This window comes from Crinia signifera, chromosome 1, assembly GCF_055691185.1.
Source record: "Crinia signifera chromosome 1, ASM5569118v1, whole genome shotgun sequence".
Classification (NCBI taxonomy): domain Eukaryota; kingdom Metazoa; phylum Chordata; class Amphibia; order Anura; family Myobatrachidae; genus Crinia; species Crinia signifera.
The window spans coordinates 53,405,486-53,432,296 of record NC_139217.1 but is presented as its reverse complement, the minus strand read 5'-3'; the positions used below and the strand labels follow the sequence as shown (position 1 = coordinate 53,432,296).

General features: G+C 46.8%; 1 protein-coding gene across 1 annotated transcript in view; it reads left to right on the top strand.

The window, feature by feature from the left end:
• The window catches only part of GPR78 (G protein-coupled receptor 78), a 34,779-nt gene extending 8,221 nt beyond the window's left edge, over positions 1-26,558 (top strand). The window contains exon 3 of the mRNA XM_083151937.1: positions 22,646-26,558. Within this exon, the coding sequence (XP_083008063.1) occupies positions 22,646-22,883 (238 nt within the window). The 3' untranslated portion in view covers positions 22,884-26,558. The remainder of the gene's footprint in view (positions 1-22,645) is intronic.
• The last annotated feature ends 253 nt before the right edge of the window (positions 26,559-26,811 follow it).

Below are 26,811 nucleotides of genomic sequence, written 5' to 3'. Positions count from 1 at the left end.
GGCTTCCGAGTATTGTGCTCCAGGAGGAGCTTCCTAGTGTCCTGCCCAAGGAAGGGCTTCCTAGTGTCTTGCCCAAAGAGGGGCATCAAAGTGTTTCACCCCAAGTAGACTCTCACAGTGTCGAGTTCCGAGAGGGGTCTCAGAATGGCGAGCCCCAAGAAGGGGTACAGAGTCTTTTTCCTCAGAAGGGGTCTCGGAGGGTAATTTCCCAGGAGGGTTCTCAAACTCTCAAGCCGCAGAACGGGGTTCAGAGTGTCGTGCACCAGGAGGGGTCTCAGACTGTCAGACTCCAAGCAGGGTCTCAGAGTACCACACCCCAAACAGGGTCTCTGAGCATTGCGCCCCAGGAGGGTTTCCCGAGCACTGCACCCCAAGAGGGGTCTCTGAAAGTGGTACCCCAAAAAGGGCCTCTGAGTACACTACCCCAAGAGGAATCTCCGAGAGTTGCACCCCAAAAGGATCCTCTGGTAGCCACACCCCAGGAAGGGTCTCTGAGTGTGGCTTCCCAGGTTAGGCCACTGAGCACTTTGCCTCAAGAAGGGGCTCTATATTTCCCCCCAGAAGGGGGTTCCGTGTCAATCGCCCCAGAAGGGGGTTCCGAGTCAGTCGCCCCAGAAGGGGGTTCCGAGTCAGTCGCCCCAGAAGGGGGTTCCGAGTCTGTCGCCCCAGAAGGGGGTTCCGAGTCTGTCGCCCCAGAAGGGGGTTCCGAGTCTGTCACCCCAGAAGGGGGTTCCGAATCAGTCACCCCAGAAGAAGGTTCCAAATCCAGCACCCCAAGTAGGGGTTCCGAGCCAATCACCCCAGATGGGGGTTCCTGTTCCTTCACTCCAGACGGGAGTTCCGAGTGTGTCACCCCTGGTGGGGGTTCCAAGTCTGTCACTCCCAATAGAGATCCATCTGCCCTTGCCTTCGGGCATGAGGTCCCATCTGCCCTTGCCTTCGGGCATGAGGTCCCATCTGCCCTTGCCTTCGGGCATGAGGACCCATCTGCCCTTGCCTCCGGGCATGAGGACCTATGTGCCACGGCCTCCGGGCCTGTCTCCGCGGCCTCCGGGCCTGTCTCCGCGGCCTCCGGGCCTGTCTCCGCGGCCTCCGGGCCAGTCTCCGTGGCCTCCGGGCCAGTCTCCGCGGCCTCCGGGCCAGTCTCCGTGGCCTCCGGGCCTACCTCCATGGTCTCCAGGTGTGCATCCGTTGCCTCCGGGCCTGTCTCCATTACCTCTGCGGTCTCCAGGTCTGCTTCCATGACCCCTGGGCCTAAACATGTCAGCCAAGAAAAAATTTCTAGAGTACCGATGTCTACTGTACTGGACATCCATAAGGCGTCAGCAGTGCCTCAAGTTCAAGAGACATCTATTGTGTCTAAGGTCCCACCAGGGTTGGCTAGTACACAAAAGCCAGCTGAAGAGTCTTCTGAAGATATTTGTTTTGATGGGAACCTTGCCCATTACCAGGCTTTAGCGGATCACTACTTAGATGCCATGAATCATGATCCATCTTCCAGTGTCAATATGGCAAATATTGTAAGATTTATGATCTTATCCTTCCGGGGAGAAGCACTAAAATGGGTCAATCCACTTGTTGAAGCTAATGATCCTCGACTGCAAGATCTGATATCATTCTCCAGGGCTGTGATCGAGAAATTTGAATCTAAGACTCCTTCATCCTCCCTGGCTAAAAGTCTGCCTATGCCTCTTCAAAACCATGGGTCATCTAGACGGCATACCGAGAGTACTAGAGCTTCTGCAAAAATTTTTTTTCCAAGATCTGAATCGAAGAACTCAATAGTTAGGGGCATCCGTGTCGGCTCTTTAGCACTTCATGGTCTCAAAGAATCATCCGCTAAAAAATCTTTGATTTGCACCCCAGAACTAGACTCCAACTCAGATTATGATTCTGAACACGATGCTGCTCCTTTTTTGGGTGGTCTAGTGTTGGCCAGAGCCCACTTTGAAGAGCCAGAGGCGTCACCAGCCTTGAAGGGATCTAAGTGTTCTTCTAAGAAAAAGAAGAAGCACCACAGGCGACCTTGAAAGAATCCATGTGGGGTGTTCGGAGCCCACCCCTAGAGGGGAGGGTAATGTCACAACATTCAGTTATTGTTTGTTTCCTACCTGGTTTGTGGCTTCTCCTGTCTGTTCAGCCTGCTCCATGCTGCAAGGAAAGTCTGTGTGGCCTGAGCTTTGCTAATTACAGCACCTGGAGGAGTCCTTGCTGCTGACAGCTCTATATAGTTGAACTGTGCTGTAAGATCTGAGCTCAGCTAATTAGTTACACCTGGGTAACTCTCCTGCAGGAGAGTTCAGTGTAAACTGAGCATGCTCAGCCTATTGATTAGTCCACCTGTGGGTTCCCTGTGCTTCCTATAAAGGGCAGCCTCTGGGAGACAGAAGCTGCCAGAGTATAGGTTCACACCAGCTCCAGCGGTCCAGTGCCTTGTACTATTCCAGACTTCTGATTATTGTTTTTGACCCCGGCTTGTTTCCTGACTATTCTCCTGCCTGATCCTTTGGTACCGTGTCCAGTGATTCCTGTGTATGACCTTGGCTTGTTCTGTGACCATCCTCCTGCCTGCTCCCTGTGTACCGCATCCTGTGCCTTCCAGTGTATGACCCGGCCTGTCCTTGGATACTCCTTTGCCTTTTCCTTGTGTTCCTACTCGCCCGCACTGATACCAACTCGGCTAGACAACCACGCTTCCATATTTCACAAGCTACCGCCACTCATACGGGAAACCTGACCAGGGGGCCGCGACCGACGTGTCGGGTGCCGCAAAAGCCCATATCCCGCTTGGAGGGGTCACTGGCAGAAAACCCCCGGCACGGTTAGACTCCGCGCCCCTGTGTCAGGTCTAGCCAATCCCCGAGTGGTAGTGCACCCCAAGTTTGTGACAGGTAGTTAGACTTAGATGTAATGTATCCGGTCCTACAGTGGTAGCAAGTTGGACTTGGATGAGATTTATTTGGTATTACAGTAGTAGCATGTTGGCCTTGGATGTGACATATCTGGTCCTACTGCGGTACAGTAGATTGTTGGACTTGGATGTGACATATTTGGACCTACACTTCAGAGGTGGAAATACCATTGGTGCAGCAGTTGCAGTGCACCAAGGCCCCTGAGGCTAAAGGAGCCCACTGCTGCCCTGTCACCATCTGCCGTCACCCACTGCTTTTTCATGTAACACTCTACCTCCCCCTGCCTCTCCCTCTCACCCTCTGCATCTCCCTGTCATCCTCTGCTGTGTTGCCTATGGTGAACTTGGGTTACGGTGCACCTAGGCCCACCACCCACAAGTTCCACCACTGCAACAGTAGCATGTTGACTTGTATATGACATATCTGGTCCTACAGAGTTAGCACGTTGTATTTGGATGTGACATATCTGGTCCTACACTGGTAGCATGTTGGAATGTATATGACATATCTGGTCCTACAGTGGTAGGACGTTGGAATGAATATGACATATCTGGTCCTACACTGGTAGCACGTTGGAATGTATATGACGTATCTGCTCCTACACTGGTAGCACGTTGGAATGTATATGACGTATCTGGTACTACACTGGTAGCACCTTGGAATGTATATGATGTATCTGGCCCTACACTGGTAGCACATTGGAATGTATATGATGTATCTGGTCTTACACTGGTAGCATGTTGGAATGTATATGACATATCTGGTACTACACTGGTAGCACCTTGGAATGTATATGATGTATCTGGCCCTACACTGGTAGCACATTGGAATGTATATGATGTATCTGGTCTTACACTGGTAGCATGTTGGAATGTATATGACGTATCTGGTCCTACAATGGTAGCACGTTGGAATGTTTATGACGTATCTGGTCCTACATTGGTAGCACGTTGGAATGTTTATGACGTATCTGGTCCTACACTAGTAGCACGTTGGAATGTATATGATGTATCTGGTCCTACACTGGTAGCATGTTGGAATGTATATGATGTATCTGGCCCTACAGTAGTAGCATGTCGGAATGTATATGATGTATATGGTACTACATTGGTAGCATGTTGGAATGTACATGATGTATCTAGTCCTACACTGGTAGCATGTTGGAATGTATATGATGTATCTAGTCCTACACTGGTAGCATGTTGGAATGTTTATGATGTATCTGGTCCTACACTGGTAGCACGTTGGAATGTATATGACGTATCTGGTACTACAATGGTAGCACGTTGGAATGTTTATGATGTATCTGGTCCTACACTGGTAGCACGTTGGAATGTATATGACGTATTTGGTCCTACACTCGTAGCACGTTGGAATGTATATGACGTTTCTGGTCCTACACTGGTAGCACGTTGGAATGTATATGACAATTCTGGTACTACACTGGTAGCACGTTTAATGTATATGATGTATCTGGTCCTACACTGGTAGCATGTTGGAATGTATATGATGTATCTGGTTCTACACTGGTAGCACGTTGGAATGTATATGACGTACCTGGTCCTACACTGGTGGCACGTTGGAATGTATATGACGTATCTGGTCCTACACTCGTAGCACGTTGGAATGTATATGACGTATCTAGTCCTACAGTGGTAGCAAGTTGGAATGTATATGACGTATCTAGTCCTACACTGGTAGCACGTTGGAATGTATATGACGTATCTGGTCCTACAATGGTAGCATGTTGGAATGTTTATGATGTATCTGGTCCTACACTGGTAGCACGTTGGAATAAATATGACATATCTGGTCCTACACTGGTAGCACGTTGGAATGTATATGACGTATCTGGTCCTACACTGGTAGCACGTTGGAATGTATGTGACGTATCTGGTTCTACACTGGTAGCACGTTGTAATGTATATGATGTATCTGGTACTACAGTGGTAGCATGTTGGAATGTTTATGATGTATCTGGTCCTACACTGGTAGCACGTTGGAATGTATATGACGTATCTGGTCCTACACTGGTAGCATGTTGGAATGTATATGACGTATCTAGTCCTACACTGGTAGCATGTTGGAATGTTTATGATGCATCTGGTCCTACACTGGTAGCACGTTGGAATGTATATGACGTATCTGGTCCTACAATGGTAGCATGTTGGAATGTTTATGATGTATCTGGTCCTACACTGGTAGCACGTTGGAATGAATATGACATATCTGGTCCTACACTGGTAGCACGTTGGAATGTATATGACGTATCTGGTCCTACACTGGTAGCACGTTGGAATGTATATGACGTATCTGGTTCTACACTGGTAGCACGTTGGAATGTATATAAAGTTTCTAGTTCTACACTGGTAGCATGTTGTAATGTATATGACGTATCTGGTACTACAGTGGTAGCATGTTGGAATGTTTATGATGTATCTGGTCCTACACTGGTAGCACGTTGGAATGTATATGACGTATCTGGTCCTACATTGGTAGCACGTTGGAATGTATATGACGTATCTGGTCCTACACTGGTAGCACGTTGGAATGAATATGACGTATCTGGTCCTACACTGGTAGCACGTTGGAATGTATATGACGTATCTGGTCCTACACTGGTAGCACGTTGGAATGTATATGACGTATCTGGTCCTACACTGGTAGCACGTTGGAATGTATAGGATATTTCTGGTCCTACACTGGTAGCACGTTGGAATGTATATGACGTATCTGGTCCTACACTAGTAGCATGTTGGAATGTATATGATGTATCTGGTCCTACACTGGTAGCACGTTGGAATGTATATGATGTATCTGGTCCTACAGTGGTAGCAAGTTGGAATGTATATGACATATCTGGTCCTTCATTGGTAGCACGTTGGAATGTATATGATGTATCTGGTCCTACACTGGTAGCACGTTGGAATGTATAGGAGGTATCTGGTCCTACACTGGTGGCACGTTGGAATGTATATGACGTATCTGGTCCTACAGTGGTAGCACGTTGGAATGTATATGATGTATCTGGTCCTACACTGGTAGCACGTTGGAATGTATATGATGTATCTGGTCCTACACTGGTAGCACGTTGGAATGTACAGTATATGATGTATCTGGTCCTACATTGGTAGCACGATGGAATGAATATGACGTATCTGGTCCTACAGTCTTAGCACGTTGGAATGTATATGACGTATCTGGTCCTACAGTGGTAGCACGTTGGAATGTATATGACGTATCTGGTCCTACACTGGTAGCATGTTGTAATGTATATAAAGTATCTAGTTCTACAGTGGTAGCACGTTGGAATGTATATGACGTATCTGGTCCTACACTGGTAGCACGTTGGAATGTATATGTCGTATCTGGTCCTACACTGGTAGCACGTTGAAATTAATATGACGTATCTGGTCCTACACTGGTAGCACGTTGGAATGTATATGACGTATCTGGTCCTACACTGGTAGCACGTTGGAATGTATATGACGTATCTGGTCCTACACTGGTAGCACGTTGGAATGTATATGACGTTTCTGGTCCTACACTGGTTGCACGTTGGAATGTATATGACGTATCTGGTCCTACACTAGTAGCATGTTGGAATGTATATGATGTATCTGGTCCTACACTGGTAGCACGTTGGAATGTATATGATGTATCTGGTCCTACAGTGGTAGCAAGTTGGAATGTATATGACATATCTGGTCCTTCATTGGTAGAACGTTGGAATGTATATGATGTATCTGGTCCTACACTGGTAGCACGTTGGAATGTATATGAGGTATCTGGTCCTACACTGGTGGCACGTTGGAATGTATATGACGTATCTGGTCCTACAGTGGTAGCACGTTGGAATGTATATGACGTATCTGGTCCTACACTGGTAGCACGTTGGAATGTATATGATGTATCTGGTCCTACACTGGTAGCACGTTGGAATGTACAGTATATGATGTATCTGGTCCTATACTGGTAGCACGATGGAATGTATATGACGTATCTGATCCTACAGTGGTAGCACGTTGGAATGTATATGACGTATCTGGTCCTACACTGGTAGCATGTTGTAATGTATATAAAGTATCTAGGGTACTTGTTTCCTAGCACGGCCACACCGATTTACATCGGGGTGGTCGTGTCGGAAAAATCGGGTCGATCGCATCGCATGCGATTTGGTCGCATGCGATGCGATCGACGCGACCGACCGATTTTGGACCCGATTTTTTTTTTTAATGAAATGTAAATCGGGTCCCTGGGACCCGATTTTACATTGGATTCAATGTAAAAATATTCCCAACCCCCCCAAATGTAACGGCTTACACCCCACCCCACGATAGACGCCATCCCGAAGCGTGGCGAGCGCAGCGAGCCCGCGAGGGGCGGCGGTGCGCGTCCTCCGACCTTTTCATTCCCCTACTATCCACGTCGGCGTGGAGTTGAGAATAGAATAGTGTGGCGAGCGCAGCGAGCCACCGAGCCCGAAGCGTGGCGAGCGCAGCGAGCCCCGCGAGGGGACGCGTATACCTGTGAAGTTATACGCGTCCCCTCGCGGGGCTCGCTGCGCTCGCCACGCTTCGGGCTCGGTGGCTCGCTGCGCTCGTCACACTATTCTATTCTCAACTCCACGCCGACGTGGATAGTAGGGGAATGAAAAGGTCGGAGGACGCGCACCGCTGCCCCTCGCGGGCTCGCTGCGCTCGCCACGCTTCGGGTTGGCGTCTATCGTGGGGTGACGACGGGGACATCTATAATGTGAAATGGGTCATATTGGCCCATTTCACATTTTTCACATTTTTTCACGATTTCAATGTTAAAAAATATTTTAACATTGAAGCCTATGGAAAAATCGGGGGCATCGCGTCGGGACCTATGTTAATGGTCACGACCGACGCGATGCCCCCGATATTTTACCTTTCCCGACACGATTTCAATGTTAAAATATTTTTTAACATTGAAGCCTATGGAAATATCGGGGGCATCGCGTCGGTCGCGTCGGGACCAATGTTAATGGTCCCGACCGACGCGATGCCCCCGATATTGTCTCCTAGCCGGCAAAATGCACCTGATTTCAAAGGAAATCGGGTCCATCATATGGATCGTGTACCTTAACTTAAAGGTACACAATCCATAAGATTGTGGCCGTGCTAGGAAACAAGTACCGTATCTAGTTCTACAGTGGTAGCATGTTGTAATGTATATGACATATCTGGTTCTACACTGGTAGCATATTGGATTGTATATGATGTATCTAGTCCTACAGTGGTAGCATGTTGGACTTCGATGTGATACATTTGCTATTATATGCCATGCATGTTTGCCAGAGATGCATTATTTCCAAAGACTCTGAGGTAGACCGTAAATTGGGGGCAAGTAAAGTAGATACACTTATGCAGTCTTGTATCAGAGCGATTTTAGACCTTGTTCTGAAGACCAGGAAGAAGTGCAGAAAATTGTGTATCCTAGATCTGGGCAGCTCTGCAGTTGCTCTACTGGCTGCAAGATGCCCTTCCAGGCACCCTGAAAACCAAACTCAGGTAGCATGGGGCAGAATAAGTGGTAGAGAATGGGCACTGAGCAGTTGCACTACTTATCCCCTCACCCACCCAGTCATAGCCCTGCACTTAAAGAACTATGCCATTATGTTTGTACCTCATATAGATGTAGCCACGCTCATTTATTCTAACTATGCTGAATGGATCTATACACAAGGTGCACTGCAGTGTATCACAGAGTAGCACAGCATTGCATAAAATGGTTTAGTGTGGCGTATGGAGTTGCCACTGAGTGCAATGATTATGTTCATCCACCAGATGTCGCTTTTAAAAAATCACTATTGTGAAGTCTCCAATGAAATACAGTACAGTAATATAGAACTACTTTACTGTATGTTAAATAAAGCATACAGTGCTTTACAGATGAGCACTGTGCTACAGTATCACTAAATACAGATCACGCTGTTACTAGAAATGTAAACATACAATACAGTACCATCTGCATTCCAAATGGATGCTAAGCTGCAGATTGCTTTATACAGTACTGTACATTCACTAGAATCATATCACTCATTCACTCATGCTTTCATTTAAGCTTTTATTATATGCAACTGTATGTACAGTATTCTTCCTAGCTGCATTGGATGTTAAACTGCCCAATTAGAAAGTGGTTAAAAAAAACACCACATTTTTGTGGAGGAGATGCTCGCAAAGCATTTCACACAGTGAGCTCAGCTGCATCAAGTGTGAATAAACAAGGCTATTGTGGCCTAGCAAGTAAGGTTACAGCATGCTATGGGTTGTGCCTGGCGCGTTTGCGCAGGGGAGCGAATCAATTAGAATAAACTCCTTTGTGTAATGTGCACTGAGCCGCTTGTCAGGCATACAGTACATTACTGCACCTGTACATTGTATTCTGTAGTGCCATATCCATACACTGTTATTCAGCACTGTACTGTAGTTTTCATAAGTGGAGCAATCCCCACCTAGAGGTGAAGCAGTGTAATTACATGTTTCAGATCATCTTTCGCCATAATACGCCTTATGTAGGCTACATACCAGAACGATTTGGCCTCAAAACACCCAATTCAGATACAATCACGACCAATTGTATGTAAATTGGGCATGTTTTGGGCCCTTTCCGATCCTATGCGTGTCCCTGCGGGTCATTTGGTTGTTTTTCAGATCCTACCTGCAGCAGTTAGGATTTAAAAATGACCTCAACTGGGTACCGATCAGGATCGGATCGGGAGCAGATCATATGCAGATCGTGTGCTAAAACAGATCGCAATATGATCGAACGATTGTCTTCATTCTCATGTGTACCAGGCATTAGTGCGCTTTAATGCGCCTTAACAGGACATTTCTCATGAACACCATTATGATGATCCAACATCAACAATGAGCTTGGCTACATCTGTAGCTTAGTTACGGTAAATCAGTAATAACAATTCCCAAATATTAAATACCCTTATGACAGTAACATGCGAGGGGATGTGTAACACCCGCAGTTTTTGTGGGCATGCCAAGGAAGCACTGGGAGTCCGCGTTCACCTGCCTCCGTCCCACCTGAAGCTTGCAAATAGCTCAGCGGCTATGCAAGTCGCTGATGCCATTCGCAAAGTCGGGCTGCAAATGCGTAAAATAGACCATGCGCGTTCCCTAAACTCGCTATATTGCGAGGAAACAAGAATCACCCTCTATTTCTTAATTAATCTATTTTTTTTTCCACCTTCTGCCTTCAGTTTCCCAGTTTTGCTGCAGGTAGTTGTAATTGAATCAGTTGTACATTGAGTGGCTTGGTCTCCAGGTAGTGATTATATACTCTGAGAGGATGGAATGACGCACTTGTCACAATAGTCAAATCATGTGATTGTAAGAGTTGTAATTTCGTATTATCTGTCAAAATAGTGCGTGTGATACTTATGTCGCCGCAGAAACACAGCTGGATCAGTAACGCCGCTGAATGTGTCAGATCAGAAGACAGTATCTGTTGTAAACTGATTTGCTCTCAGTGAGTGGCTAACCATGGTGTCATAAGTGATACAATTCCCCTGATCTCTTCTTTTATACTGCCCAGCAGATTCCACTATACTGCGCTATGGTTGTCTAACACTGTATAATAGAAAGCTATTTATATAACAAGTTTAATATACCTGTATGTGTTTGAGTACTTCTTTAATGCTGTTGAATGGGGCCAATGACTTAAAATAGTGGCAAAAGCTAATTAAGGACATTGATTTAAGTCAATGAAGGGCATTATTTGGGCAATAAATGGACGTTGAGTTTTCACTCGCAACCCCTAGATTCTTCCAGGTTTATGTTTAAAACTAGAACCATGCGTTCATTGCTGGTGATCAGAACAGGTACACAGTGGCCCTTATTCTGTTTTACTTGCAAATGCAAATTCCTTCTCAAATGGACAAAACCATGTGCACTGCAGGTGGGGCAGATTTAACATGTGAAGAGAGAGAATTAGATTTGGGTGGGTTTTACTTCAAAGTTAGATCTATATTGCAGTGTAAAAATAAAGGGTACTTGTGTACTTTCATGGCGGCACGTTATGCTACGTTGTCAGTGTAGCTTCCCCGTGGCAGCCCTGCGTAGTCAGTGTAGTGTCCCAGCGGCAGCCCTGCGTAGTCAGCATAGTGTCCCAGCGACAGCCATGCGTAGTCAGTGTAGTGTCCCAGCTGCAGCCCTGCGTAGTCAGTGTAGTGTCCCAGCGGCAGCCCTGCGTAGTCAGCATAGTGTCCCAGCGACAGCCATGCGTAGTCAGTGTAGTGTCCCAGCTGCAGCCCTGCGTAGTCAGCATAGTGTCCCCACGGCAGCCCTGCGTAGTCAGCATAGTGTCCCCATCAAGCAGCGTAGTCACCGTACTGTCCCCGTGAGCTGCAGCTCTGTCACTGGCAAGCCTAGTGAGCACCTCTCACACAATGCCGGTAACCACCAGATCCCCTGCGCTGGCGGAGAGGCGATCATGCGGGTGCCGACGGAGAGGCACTCCATCTGCCTGAGAAGCATGAGCATCTCAAACGCTTGTGCGTCTCGAGCCCGAAGCGTGGCGAGCCCCGCGAGGGGCCGCGGAATACATGTTAAGTAATCCACGTCCCATTGATTGGCTCACTGCCCTCGCCATGCTTCGGGCTCGGTGGCTCTCTGCGCTCACCACACTTTATAATATCTACTCCGCCAGTAGAGAGGGGATCATGCGGGCACCAGCGCTGTGTGAGAGGGGCTCAGTAGGCTTGCCAGGGATGCCGGGGACAGAGCTGCAGCTCCCATGGACAGTACGGTGACTACGCTGCTATGCAGGGCTGCCGCGGAGACACTACGCTTACTATGCTAGGCAGCCATTGGGCTACGCTGCGAAACTACCCAAGTAAGGCAGCCATTGGGCTACACTAATAACGTAGCTTCAAACATAGCGTAAGCTGCCGCAGTGAAACTACACAAGTACCCATCACGACATCACAGAATAATTAGATTGCATATCTCCTATGAGGATTTTTTAATGAACAGTGTAAATTTAATCAGAGAAAAGCCTATCAGGTCAGTGATTGCTCACTGTCACGGAAACACATTGACATTCCACACAAATACAGGCATCTTATTTTAATTCCAGGATTATAATTACACCCAGGGCAGCCATCGGGAGTGGACTGCGGGGACTCCAGTTCTGGGCCCAGAACAGAGAGTGAGGCCCAGGTGTGGAGTCTATCAAGTACAAATTGTTATAAACAAAGTTCACATTCCCCTTGAAGCAATGTAGTAGTTGAGTAATTCGGCCAGTACTAGGTACCAGGGAGGTCTCAGGCACGCCAGGGGTTCAAGAAGGGGAAGGTGGGCCCTGCTTATTTTCTACGTCCCGGGCCCCACAATTTCTGATGGCAGTCCTGGTGCACCAGTGTCTATGCTAAGCAGTAGTTAAATGACAACGCGGGACACATGTAAAAATTGGCCCATCATCAGACAGACACCAGCTGGCCACATGGTTGGCAATAAATTAGTATTACAACCAGGGCCGGATTTGTGCCTAGGCCCGTGAGGTACCGGCCTCAGGGCGGCACTAATTAAGGGCGGCATGCAGGCTGACATTCTGTTAAATGGCAGAGCGGGTGGGCAGCGGCGAGTGACGAGCGCCGCTGCCCCAGACATGAATTATCATATGTTGGCGGCAGTGCCGCTCGTCACCCGCCACTGCCTACCCACTCTGCCATGCACATTACACCACCGCTTAGTGGCTGGGTCCGACGGTCCCCTGCGTGTCCGGAACACACAGTCTATTGGCTGCTGTGTATCCAGCAGCTGAGCTGAGCGGCGCGCAGATCCTCCTTGCGCTTAGTCAGTCACAGTGTGTGAGCCGGAGAGAGACTGATGGAGACACTGTGCTAATCACTGTACTAATAAGTGCCTCCCTCCCTCCGGATCCTCCATACAGTGAGCAGTCCAGAGTGCTTAAAAAAATATTAAGGTGGGCTACAGTTTTTAATAAAATATATAAATAACAATGTATATACATATATGATTACTTTAAAATAGGGGGGGACAAAAATGTTGTGCCTAGGGGCGGCCTGACCCCTAAATTCGCCCCTGATTACAACTGCATTGCTGTTTTGTATTTTCTATATTTAGGGAGACACTGGGGTGTATAGTATATAGTTTCTACATGAGTAGCTCACAAAGAGGAGCTTCTGAGTACCCAGAACCCCCCCTAACACAATTTTACAAAGCCCCACCTCCTCACGGCAAATTTGTGGGTCAATGGGGATGGGGCGGAGCCAATATGATGAGGTTCCATTAAAGTTGTGTCATTTACACCCAACCCCTACCCCCTTCTCCATAAATTTGAAACCCCCTGTAAAAATCTGGCATTTGCCCCTGCCTACATGGCATTGTCCTCCCTTCCTCCACTTCTCCTCTTGAACAGCTCTAGGCCTATGAGGCTACTGGCCCTAAAGTTTCCTTAATCTTTTTGTGAAATAAATTTGCACTCAAAGAAACCTGCTTTTAGACTTTAAGATAATGCCCATTAATGTTGGTGTAAAGGAGGTGCCCAGGCACAAAGTATGTTACTTGCAATTATGTCTTCTGAGTACAACTACCGGTACTTATATGTTAGTTGGGCGCCCACTAAGTTATTTGTTTAGTTTAGTTTTCCGCGTCCCCTCGCGGGGCTAGCCACGCTTCAGGCTCGGTGGCTCGCTGCGCTCGCCACACTATATAAAATCAACTCTGTTCCGACATGGATAGTGGGGGTATGAGCGTACTAACTATAGTGGGCGCCCAACTAACATATAAGTACCCAAATACCTATACACATTCATGTTAGGCTTCCCTGTAATGGGGTCCACTATGTGATTCCAGAGGTCAGAATCCCGGCGGTCGATATAACAACACTGGGATCCCGACCACCACAATCTCAACAGGGGGGCAAGCGCAATGCCACCCCTTCCAGGCCTGCTGCACTCGCCACATTGCGTGCCTGGTGTCTCGCTACCTCTCGGCACACTAATTTATTCTCCCTGTTGTGGACACTCACAAAGGGAGAATATGTCGGGATTGTGGCATCAGGATATTTGGTATTTCGACGGCTGGGATTTTGATCATATCCCCTTTAATCATCCCTTTTTATTTCCATTTTGAATAAACCCTCATCTAGGACTCCTTCTTTTCCTATACAAGTCTCTGAGGACTGCAGGTTTTAACAGGTTTCTGTTTCCATCACTCGATTATCTAGCGTTGCCTTCAATGCACGAGGAATAGTATCTATCAGATTTAGGCATGCAGAGACTTGTTCATTGGCCCTATCGCAGTATTTTGTGTTTGGAGCTGCATAGTGTTTAGGCAAATGGAATATATGAACATTATTTACATCTCTCTGCATCAAAATGTTCAGAAAGGGCAGAAAAAAAACTACATTCAAATATATTTGTTGAAATTTTTTTTTTTTTTTTATTTTCTCTGCTGTACCACACAGTTTCCATGATAAACACTATCGACTACCAACTAATTATACATTTGCTGGCTGATAAGTGACTATTAATTGTAAAACACAATCAATCTTTTTTCATACAGATGTAGCCCCTGTCATCCTAGGCCGGGGCTCGCCAGAGCCTCCCCTCTGGCGAGCACCAAGCCATTTGGTTTTAGAAGCATACAAGTTGGCATAAGGGGGTGGTAACCGGATGTTTTCTGGGAGTGTCAGTAAAAACGCAGGTATGCCCTGGCATTTTTTAGGGAGAGCCGGTGATGTCGGCTCCAGTCTTGACCAACCCATTTCTATCACACTGGCCGAATAGGTCCTGGGGTAGGCAAAGATGGCACACACTACAATAGCCACTGGTACTTGTGAATTATCCGGGCGCCCGATATTGAAATTGTATTACATTAAGTATGCAATGCGACGCGATTTCCCTTGAAATTTCCTTGAAGACAAAATCGCGTCGCATTGTATGGTATTGTATGGTATACAATGCGATGCGACGCGATTTTAACCCATTTTGCCCAATTGTAATCCCGCCCAGGCCACTATCAACGCGAACCCGAAGCGCGGCGAGCGCGGCGGTATGCGTCCTCCGACCTTTTCATACCCCCACTATCCACGTCGGCATGGAGTTGAGAATATAAAGTGTGGCGAGCGCAGCGAGCCACCGAGCCCGAAGCGTGGCGAGCGCAGCGCGCCCCGCGAGGGTACGCGGACACCTGTGAAGCCCGCGAGGGGACGCGGATAGCTGTGAAGGTATCGGCGGCCCCTCGCCACGCTTCGGGCTCGGTGGCTCGCTGTGCTCGCCACACTTTATATTCTCAACTCCACGCCGACGTGGATAGTGGGGGTATGAAAAGGTCGGAGGACGCGTACCGCCGCCGCTCGCCACGCTTCGGGTTGGCGTCATTAGTGGGGTGGCGTTAACAATGGGGGTGGTATTTCACTTTTTTGGGGGTTTTGGGCATTTTTACATTGAAATAAATGTAAAATCGGGTCTCAGGGACCATTTTACATTGATTCCAATGTTAAAATCGGGTCCACTGCTAAAACCGGGTCCTTCTCTCGTCGCGTCGCATCGCATGCCATTTGGTTAACACGCGATGCGACGCGATTTATCGGACCCGATCAAAATATCGGGCGCCCGGATAATTCACAAGTACCTAGCCACTTTATGGTGAGTAGGGTTGCGAATGGATTTTCAGCTATTTGCCGATATGCAATATTTTGGCAAGCCTTTTGCAGCCTTGCACAAGGTAGGATTTCATTCTGGTGGGGCGGCGGCTATCTGAGAAGGGTGCAGGGTGAGAGGCAGTCATGTCTGAATAACCCCCCCCCCTTCCCCCCGAGTCTGCAAGTAAGTTAGTAAGTTCATTTATATAGCGCACTTTCTCCAATGGGACTCAAGGCACTTAGACTCAGGTTGTACAGTAGTCAGTCCATTGGGAGAGGCAGAGAGAGGAGTTTAGATGTCTGAGCAACAGATTTTAGTCAATAGCTATATAAAAATCACCCATGATGATGGCAGAGATTTTAGAGGATAGAAAGTAACTGGAAGCCAGAAAGAAACATGCAGTGTACGTGAAAGATTGGGGTAGTAATATTCCAACCCCACCTCCTTTACTGATACTTGGCTTGGAGGTGTGTGAAGAAGAGACCACCAAGAAGAAGAAGAGACCACCAAGAAGAAGAGTGAAGAAGAGATCACCAAGAAGAAGAAGAGACCACCAAGAAGAAGAGTGAAAAAGAGACCACCAAGAAGAAGAAGAGACCACCAAGAAGAAGAGTGAAGAAGAGACCACCAAGAAGAGAAGGATTGAAATGGAAAACCAGTCTATGACATTTTTTGAAGCAGCCTTCATGGAGACAGAGGCCCTTATTCTGGTTGACTCGAATTTCGCAGCCTTGAGAGTCCACCAAAGGCCACCCACACGGACGCCCCCCCCCCCTCCAACCCCCACAGGCATGCACATGGGTGATTTGCATAATTTGCAGCTTTGAGGGTGAATCAGAAATCATTCGATGGTCGGCCTCTATGGTGTCTCAGACCTGGGTGGGCAGCTGACATCCACTGACATAAACTGCCCATCCCCCGCATCACCGGGCAATGGGAACGCCCATGAAACGCTGCATTCACATATGCAAATTGCCCGGACTTCTGTGTGCGAGCGTTGTGGGCACTCGCACACAGCGGCTGCACATGCGTATAAAAACCTAGGCACATGCGAAATCGCAAACAATCGGTCCCCCGATGGAAGTTATGTTTGAGCATGCATTCCATATGAGACATTTTAGTGATTTGGGGGGTTAGGGGAGACATTTGAGGCTTATAAGGTTAGATGGTTTTCTATATTGCTGTGAATCTTGGGAATGTAAAGGTGCCCTCACAATACTCAGATTTGGGCTGGTTTCACCCTATCCACACGAATCAGGCCCAACTCAGATGTGTTTGACATCCCCCTCGAGTCTGATGCGCTGTCCCGTGGACATCGGTCCTGAGCCAGAGGCCAGACATGCTGCTCCTCCAACTTCCAACTCAGTCTCTCTCCCGGCGGTGGGGAACGTGTTTGCATGCAATACATCGCATGCGATCCTGATGCCCGGGAGGCTCAGGGGGGTCACATGGCCATACACTGCTGTGATACATCGCATTAGTGTATAGCCACCTAAAGTGGGGCAAGTGATTTGGCCCCTGATTTGGTGAAATGTCACCAGCTAATAGAGACAGGAGATAGAGTAAAATATACTTGTAGGAGGTTTGTGTTTTATTGTATGATGATAGGTTGTGGATGTTATTGTATAAAGGTCATGTCAGTAAGTTCTACTAGATTTGAATAATTCTCAGCTCAAAGTGCATTCAGTCACTGATAGGAACTGCAAGACTTTTGGTGATTAATTAACGTCATAGCTATTGTAAACATTTGGTATACAAAAGCCATTTCTTAGGATAAGACTTACCCGTAGAGAGGTCTTTGGCAGTGGTGTAACAATGGCCCCCCTGGTGGCTTGGAGGTGGTGGGGAACTGTGGGCGCTGTAGGTGTGGGCTAGTGCTGCACCGCTACCGGGACATGCAGAACTACAGAACTTGTCTGCAGTACCGGCAACCCTCCTGTTACCATTAGAAATGCCCCCTCACAGTGGACAGTTATTGCAGCTGCTAGAGGAGGCAGCGTCATAATAACTGTCTGTTGTCTGCCATTTTGCAAGGGACATTTTTCATGGTAGCAGACGGAGCGCCGGTCTGTTTTTCGCTACGCCACTGGTCCTTAGCATTCATGAACCTTAGAACATCTATACTAAAGTACCCTCTCGACTGCTCCGATCATATTTGTTGACATTGCGACATAAAGATCATTGTGGGCAGCTAATACACAAAGGTCCGTGTTCATACATTGATGCAAAGTGACTAAGGATGGGTATAATATACTAGACCAAGCATTATTACTGTATATGTGAGAATGGTAAATATGGATTGATGTAGCAGATGTGGGGATGAAAACAAACTGGAAGAGATGTGAATAAACTAAATAGATACACTGAGAACAGGTACAGTATGAAGGCGAAAACAGAAGAGATTTCATAGCAGAATAAAGCTGGCGGGCGATGAGTGGTTCACATAGAAAATAATGCTCAAGCTGTTTATGAGATTGTCTGATGGAGTGTGCTGGATATATTTTATATGTGTATATGCAGTCAGCAGCATGTTTGAAAATGTGACAGTTAGTAATGACTACAGCTGAGCACCAGCTAGGGGATTTAGGTCATGTGACCAGGGCAGCCGAGAGGAATGCCGGGCCCTGGCAAAATGTTGGGGGCGTGGCCTAAGTGTGGGGGTGTGGGCACCTCCCTCACTTAGGCCACAACCCCAAAATGTTTAGAGGAGGGTGAAAGAAAACTTTAAAAACTGTAATCTCAGCAACAGCATCTCCTACAGCATGTGCTGTGCTGACAGCAGGCTCAGCATGACCTCTCACGCTGTCAGTGAGACACTCATGCTGAGCCTGCTATCAGCACAGCACATGCTGTAGAAGTGTGTGCTGCCGTTGCTACCCGGGAGGGACAGAGGGGAAAGGGAGGGGTCAGACCAGGGCCACTACGTGGCCCCTCCAGCAAGCCTGGGCCTGGGTAATTAGTACCTGCTCCCCCCCCCCTCTCGGCTGCCCTGCATGTGACAGTTAGTAATGACTACAGCTTTGCACCAGCTAGGGGATTTGGGTCATGTGACAGTTAGTAATTACTACAGCTGTGCACCAGCTAGGGGCTTTGGGTCATGTGACAGTTAGTAATGACTACAGCTGTGCACCAGCTAGGGGATTTGGATCATGTGACAGTTAGTAATGACTACAGCTGTGCACCAGCTAGGGGCTTTGGGTCATGTGACAGTTAGTAATGACTACAGCTGTGCACCAGCTAGGGATTTGGGTCATGTGACAGTAATGACTACAGCTGTGCACCAGCTAGGGGCTTTGGATCATGTGACAGTAATGACTACAGCTGTGCACCAGCTAGGGGATTTGGGTCATGTGACAGTTAGTAATGACTACAGCTGTGCACCAGCTAGGGGATTTGGAAACGAAGACCGGTGGTAGATCTCGTGGACCGGTTTGGCCACCCCTGTGCTAAATAAATAAGAAGTAGGTTCTGACTGGTTGCTCATAGCAGCATCTCATTGTCAATCGAACTCCCATCTTAGAAAGTAAACCCCAATGAATTTAGTATCTGTATATTTAAAATCTAATTCCAATCAAGATGAAAATATTGCCTCAGTGGAAACTAGGCCATGCATATATTTTACCTTGCGTGCCAGATTTATTTCTGTTAAATGAGCATTAATTTTTTTCTTAAGATAACAATTTATTTTGATTCTAAAGCCTGAGCCTGTAAGGATTTATTTAATTAGGGACTTAGCATATTGATTAGCTAACTCGAGTGTTAAATGTTGTTTGCAGCTGTTTGTCTTGAAAACATGGCTGTAGTATTGCAGTTCCGTTTAGCTGGCTGGTACATTAACACTTTGAGTGCCATGGGAATTTGTCAAAGTAGGTGTGAAAATTGCCAAGCAATCCCTTTTTTTATTTTTTTATTAACCCTTTGCAGTGGCAAATGCAGGAATTATAGAGAGGTGTTTCCAAATGTAATCCAATATCTCCCACTCTGCAGCACATTGGAGTAAGTACGGGAGTCTGGGGGAGCGTTACCAGTCCTGAATATTGGTCTTTTTATACAATGGATATTGTATGAAATACAGTATTAATATTTAACAGTACAGATGGTCTATAGTTTAGGCTGTTTCAAACATTTAAATAAGTGGTCAGGAAAAGGTTAAACAAACATAGTAGAAACAGTTCTGCACTTTCTAGGCTCACAATCTCCCAATTCATGGTAAGGCTCCTGTCTCTTCTTCCTGGTAGCTGCTCTCTGGTCCAGTGCACTGTTTGAGGGCTCAGATCCACAAATACAGTAAATGTGGTAAAATAAGCATGTGCTACAGCTCCGCTCTGTCATGTTAGACACCAGTGCTATCGCTGTCATCATTTAAGGCACTTGCCAAGCAGAGGTGGGTTTCTGGGCAACCAGACCCCCCCCCCTAGCAGGATTTTATTGCTAGATGGACGTGCACATGCGCAATACAATCCATACGCATGCGGTCTATCGATAATTGCCCAGCCTGGGAATTTGCAGCTGTGCGATCAAGCCTGAATAACTCCCTTAAACCTCTATAGTTATTTGCAGACTAACTATACAGCATGTTACCCTATGGTTCAAATAGGCACAGGTAAATGCAAATATGCAGCTCCACAAAGTACCAGTTACAGTATAGTATGTAACCATAATACATACAGATGTGTAACCTAGGTTACTTGTAAGCGCTAGTTGTCTAATTGTCTCTCCAATGTAAAGCAGCGGCTTCAAATAGGGGGTAGTTAGTCCCACTATGACACAATGGTAAACAAGAATGGTAAATATATAAAGGCAGCGCTAAGAACACATGGATCATTGTTTAAATTTAATAGTAATATCATAAAATCAACTATAATCATAAAATGCACATATAATAAAATTCATAGAAACACAATTGTGAGCGTTGGTCCGCTTGCTCCTAGTTCGCCTGGATAGATCTTTAAAGGATGTTTATGCCTTGTATAGTTCAGTTGTGATGAAGTTTTGGAGAATAATGGGTACCACACTGCTTGCCACTCAAGTTAGGTCATCATACGGTTCCACTTGATCTGTGGGATCCGTATTCCTTATTTCTCTTAGATAATAAGAATCAGTTTGGAAATGCAAAGGCAATATCTCCATACTGTACGTGTAATGGAAAGTAACTCAGCAAAGTTCTTTCTCCTCCTAGGGGTTTAGCAGGCATCATGATCCAAGGCTGGTTCAAGCGGTTACCTCTCTGGGTAATAAATGTCGCACCACTAACGCGTTTCACTGCTCTCAGTAGCAGCTTTATCAAAGGTGACTGCTTGGGTGCAACCAATGAATATATATATATATATATATATATATATATATATATATATATATATATATATATATATATCCCCCTCTTAATAGGAAGTGGATTATATTTAATTGAACACTCACCAATTAACTTAAATATCTATTAAAAGTATATTATAAACGACTGATTGGATATTTTCAGAATAATGGGAGTCCACTCAATTAGAAATCAAGAATTATTGCAAAGACAATATACATAAAAAGTGCTTATAGTCATTATTTGGGGATGTCCAGTGACTGGAGGATTTCCAAAATGCGTTCCAACTCCTCCCGATCACACGCGCCACATAACAGAACAATATGATACTATAGACACACATATATACTCAGGGGTAGATTTACTAAAGTGCATGTTTTTAGAAGTGGAGATGTTGACCAAAACTACCAATGATATTCTACTTGTCTAGCGCCTTCTAGAAGATACTGTAATAGCTAGGACATAGCTGCCTACCCTCCTGCATTCTGCAGGTGACTCCCTGAAATAACAGCAATCTCCCTCTCTCCCTCATTAGTCTAGCAATCTCCCTCATGTCACCTAGCCCACATTACACTGTTACATCATAGTTACCTCCCCTCCTGCATTCTGCAGGAGACTCCCTGAAATAACAGCAATCTCCCTCACTCCCTCATTAGTCTAGCAATCTCCCTCATGTCACCTAGCCCACATTACACTGTTACATTTTTTGGGGAAAAAGGAATGAGAGAGAGATACATTTACATTGAATCATCAGCACCATTTCCCAGCACTTTACTAAATACTGTATAGTATCTCTTACTAACTGCTTTGGGGCTCATCTACATTTGGATATAAGTCATTTTATAACATTCCTCTCAGATGTAGCAGTACACACCCATGCTTCTAGGTGCCACGTTCACAATCTCTTTTCACAATCTCTCCATATATGGAACTAGACACGCCCTTTGGGAGGACACACCCCCTCAATGGGGCGCTTTGCAAAATTCTATTACCAACTATAATCTCCCTAAAACTAGTTTTCAAAAGTAGGTAAGTATGAGCTAGGATCTGATTGTTTGCTATGTGCAAAATCTATACTTCTAAAACTGCAATTTAGTAAATATGGTTTTATTGATTGTAAAAAGCCAGGTAGGTTACCAGTAAATTTTGGAGTGCGGGAGGAAACTGGAGCAGCCAATGAAAACCCATTTAAACATATGAAGACCCTGCAAACCCCATACAGATTGGCTATGGCCTGGGATTGAACTCTTGACCTCAATACTGTGAGACTGCAATGCTAACCACTCTGCCATGTATGCCCCAATTATTATTGCCCGGCATCCCATACCTCTGGCAAACCTCGGACTCTACAACATATGCCCCAAGAAAAAGTTGCATGGCATGTGAAAGGGAACCTTTAGGGCAGGCATGTCCAAACTATGGTCCTCCAGCTGTTGTGAAACTACAAGTCCCATCATGCCTTGCCCCAGTTTTTCTATTAGGGTATGCTAAAACTATGGCAAGGCATGCTGGGATGTGTAGTTTCCCAACAGCTGGAGGGCCACAGTTTGGACATGCCTGCTTTAAGGTGCTTTCAGCATATGTAGGTATAAGTGGAAACAGCGGTATTATATATTCCTTTGAATACATACCTGTGGAGTCTGTTGCTTTTTAAGCAACCAATAAGGAACAAACCTTTAAATTCTATTATCTGTCTCTGTAACCAGACTGTGCATAACCTTTATTGGAACACCACATTGATCAATTCTCCTTGTTCTGTATTGTTCCCAGGTTAATAGAGCTCCTTCCTTATGTGAAGATCAACAACTACTGGGGTATCGCAAGCAAGTGCCTGGCCTACAGCAAAGCTGCTAGTGACCCTTTTGTGTACTCACTCCTGCGCCAGCAGTACAGAAAGGTCCTTCTCAACATCGTCAACAGGATTTTGAAGAGAGAACTGTATCCGTCCTCAGGCTACAACAGCTCTCTGGATACAGAGAATGAATACTGTTTGCACAGAGCCAGTTAAGGAGATGTCCAATCCACAACCCAATGCTCAATAAGGTGTCACCTTCCCAACTCAATTAAAGTGGATCCAATCAGCTTGGAGCAGTGTATACTGTATACATCTGTGCTGTCGGCTGTTGTAATATTGCCGACAATGTAGCCAGTGTCTTTGCTATAAACGTAGTAACTCACAAAGGCACTGATGTCACTGGTTCCTGTAGCAATGATAGGCTGGATGTTGGTGTAGCCCTAACAAATGCTTTTACTATGTGTAGGCAGAAATTCCAATGTTGAGCCATTATAATTGTAGCCAATGATTAGTGCAACACTACAGAGAGGGGCGGAGTCAGAGGCGGGCACTAATAGGACCGCCACTGTGTCTCTGTACTCAGCCTCTATCCAGAATTCTGCAACAACCACAGGAGGCATCTTCCGTAAAAAAAAAAACCTGTAGGCTTCTATGGCCCGCTGCTGGCTGGTTGTTGTGGTTCCTTACACTGGCCTGTCTATAGCCTATATAATAGTAGAATTGCAGTGATCTTAGTTACGTAAGATGTGATTAAGCCACCAGTTAATTCACCAGTCCATCTGTAACGGTTGGCACGTGTGTGCTGTACCTTTTTGGCAGGTACGGTACCGTTTTTTTAATGGCCTGTACCTTTTTTTGGGGTCTCTAACTGCCCATTGTAAGTATAGGAAAGGGGCGTGGCCAGGTCCCCTTTACCAGTGGCCACACCCCCATCTGAATTTACTGTACTGTTTTTTTTACTCTTCAGAGGGTATGTTTCCATATAATTATACTTATCCCTCCAGGCAAGAATCACTAGTTGCTTCAGCCATTTTACCAGTGATTTGCACATGTATTATAGAGATGTAACAAGGTACATACGCCATATTCCTGGAGATCTGCGCAAAAAATCCAGAGTCTACTTGCTGCCAGAAAGAAGGGGGCCGCACAGATCCTGCCCAAGGGCCCTCTGCTCTCTTACACACATAGCGATTAAGGGATATTTTCTAAGCGATCTCATTAGATTGCTTAGAAAATGCCCCTATATTGCTCCGTGTGTAGGGGCATTGCGATAGGGATGCACGGACCCCACACATCGCTATCGCCTTGGCAATTAATATCCAGCACTGGCCCTGACAGATCGCTCAGCAGCGTATCTCTGTGCAGCGCACATTCTAGTGTGTAGGCCCCATTATAATTCTCCTGATACAAGATAAATGCACTGGCCCCTCCAAATCAAGCGATTGTAATCTACTAATACAGGACAGGTTAACCTGTGGCTCTCCAGATGTTGTGAAATCCTACAAATCCCAGCATGCCTTGCCACAGTTAACACTCCCTTATAGCAAAACTGTGGCAAGGCATGATGGGATTTGTATTTTGACAACATCTGGAGAGCCACAGTTTGGCCAGGCCTGTTTAACTTATACAATGATTTGAGCAACATTTCATATTTACCATTGAGAAGAACTACCTGGGGGAATTTAGCTGTATGCAAATTCAGATTAAATTCAGTTCAAACACCAGTAATCTGATTCCTGTTTCTGCTCACACCGTTCTGCCCTAATTACATCCCAAATTCCTTCGTTAGCTTTTTTTCTTTTTTTTCCCCGTTACATCTGCACTGATGAAATGGCGAAAATTAATACAAATAAATTAAATACATTTTCTTTTTTTAAATAATAAATAACCATAAAAACAATGCTAGCATGCTCATTTCAAAATCAACATGATATCTCCTATATATTTGGCTACATCTGTCACTCAAAGTGGGTGTCTGTGTCTATAACGCTCTGTTCCTGGACTTTCCTCTTAATGTGTGATTGCCTTCATCTGTGCTGAACACCTTTCTGAGAAATTAACCTGTTTAAAACAGGTGATGGCAATCATACATTAAGGGGAAGTCTAGAAACAGAGCATTGTGTCCCTCCTGGAGAGGGTCATGTTGGGAGGTATGTGACAGAGAACCAGCCCAGTGAGCCCACAGACAGTGGCAGACACCCACTGCCTTCCCATGTTGCCCAGCACTGCTACTCCACAGCCACCAGGTGAGCGCCCCCCTCCCGCGATTTGCGGCAAAACCTCCCCCCCCCGCGCCCCCCCCCTCCCGCGATTTGCGGCAAAAATACCCGCTCCCCCGCGACCCCCCCTACCGCGATTCGCAGCAAAAACACCCCCGCGACCCCCCCTCCCGCGATTCGCTGCAAAAAGAACCCCCCCACGACCCCTCCCGCAATTCGCGGCATAACCACCACCCCGCGACCCCCCCCTTCCGCGAATCGCGGCAAACCCTCCCCCGTGACCCCCCCCGATTCGGGGAAAAAACACCCCCCCGCGACCTCCCTCCCGCGATTCGCGGCAAAAAGAACCCCCCCCCGCGACCCCCCCTTGCACGATTGGCGGCACCCCCCCTGCGACCCCCCTCCCGCGATTCGCGGCACCCCCCCCCTCCCCCCGCAATTCGCAGCAGCCCCAGGATTAAATGGCACATGCAAAACACTGACATGGCTATGGTCGACAATGAAAAAGGTTGACATGAGTTTTTGAAGATTTATTTTTAATTTTTTTAATTTTTTCATATTCATTGTCATGTGTCGACATGGACACCAATGAAGTGGCACACTTATGTCAACATTTACATGTGTTGACCTTTCTGTGTTGATTTTTTCTTGTGGCGATTCGCGGCAACCCCCCACCGGAACCCCTGTGAACCCCGCCCTCCCGCGATTCGCGGCACCCACCCCCGCGACCCCCCCTCCCGCAATTCGCGGCACCCCCCCCCGTGATTCGCGGCAGCTCCAGAATTAAATTGCACATGGAAAACACTGACATGGCTATGGTCGACAATGAAAAAGGTTGACATGAGTTTTTGAAGTTTTTTTGTCATTTTTTGAATATTTTCATATTCATTCTCATGTGTCGACATGGACACCAATGAAGTGCCACACTTATGTCAACATTTACATGTGTTGACTTTTCTGTGTTGATTTTTTTCTTGTGGCGATTCGCGTCACACCCCCCGCAACCCCCCCTCCCGCAATTCGCGGCAACCCCCCACCGGAACCCCCATGAACCCCGCTCTCCCGCGATTCGCGGCACCCACCCCCCGCAACCCCCCCCCCTCCCGCAAATCGCGGCACCCCCCGCGATTCGCGGCAGCCCCAGGATTAAATGGCACATGCAAAACACTGGCACGGCTATGGTCGACAATGAAAAAGGTTGACATGAGTTTTTGAAGATTTATTTCATTTTTTGAATGTTTTCATATTCATTGTCATGTGTCAACATGGACACCAATGAAGTGGCACACTTATGTCAACATTTACATGTGTTGACCTTTCTGTGTTGAGTTTTTCTTGTGGCGATTCGCGTCACCCCCCCCCCCCGCAAACCCCCCTCCCGCGATTCGCGGCACCCCCCGTGACCCCCCACCTCCCGCAATTCGCGGCACCCCCCGTGATTTGCGGCAGCTCCAGAATTAAATTGCACATGGAAAACACTGACATGGCTATGGTCGACAATGAAAAAGGTTGACATGAGTTTTTGAAGGTTTTTTTTTCATTTTTTGAATGTTTTCATATTCATTCTCATGTGTCGACATGGACACCAATGAAGTGCCACACTTATGTCAACATTTACATGTGTTGACCTTTCTGTGTTGATTTTTTCTTGTGGCGATTCGCGTCACACCCCCCCACCCCCTCGCAACCCCCACTTCCGCGATTCACGGCACACACACACCCCCCCGCGATTCTCGGCACCCCACCCCGTGACCCCCCTCCCGTGATTCACGGCACATCCCCCGCGACCCCCCCTACCATGATTCGCCGCAACCCCCGCCCCCTTAACCCCCCTCCAGCGATTTGCGGCAACCCACCCCGCGACCCCCCTCCCGCGATTCTCTGCAATCCCTCCCCTCCCGCGATTCGCAGCATCCACCCCC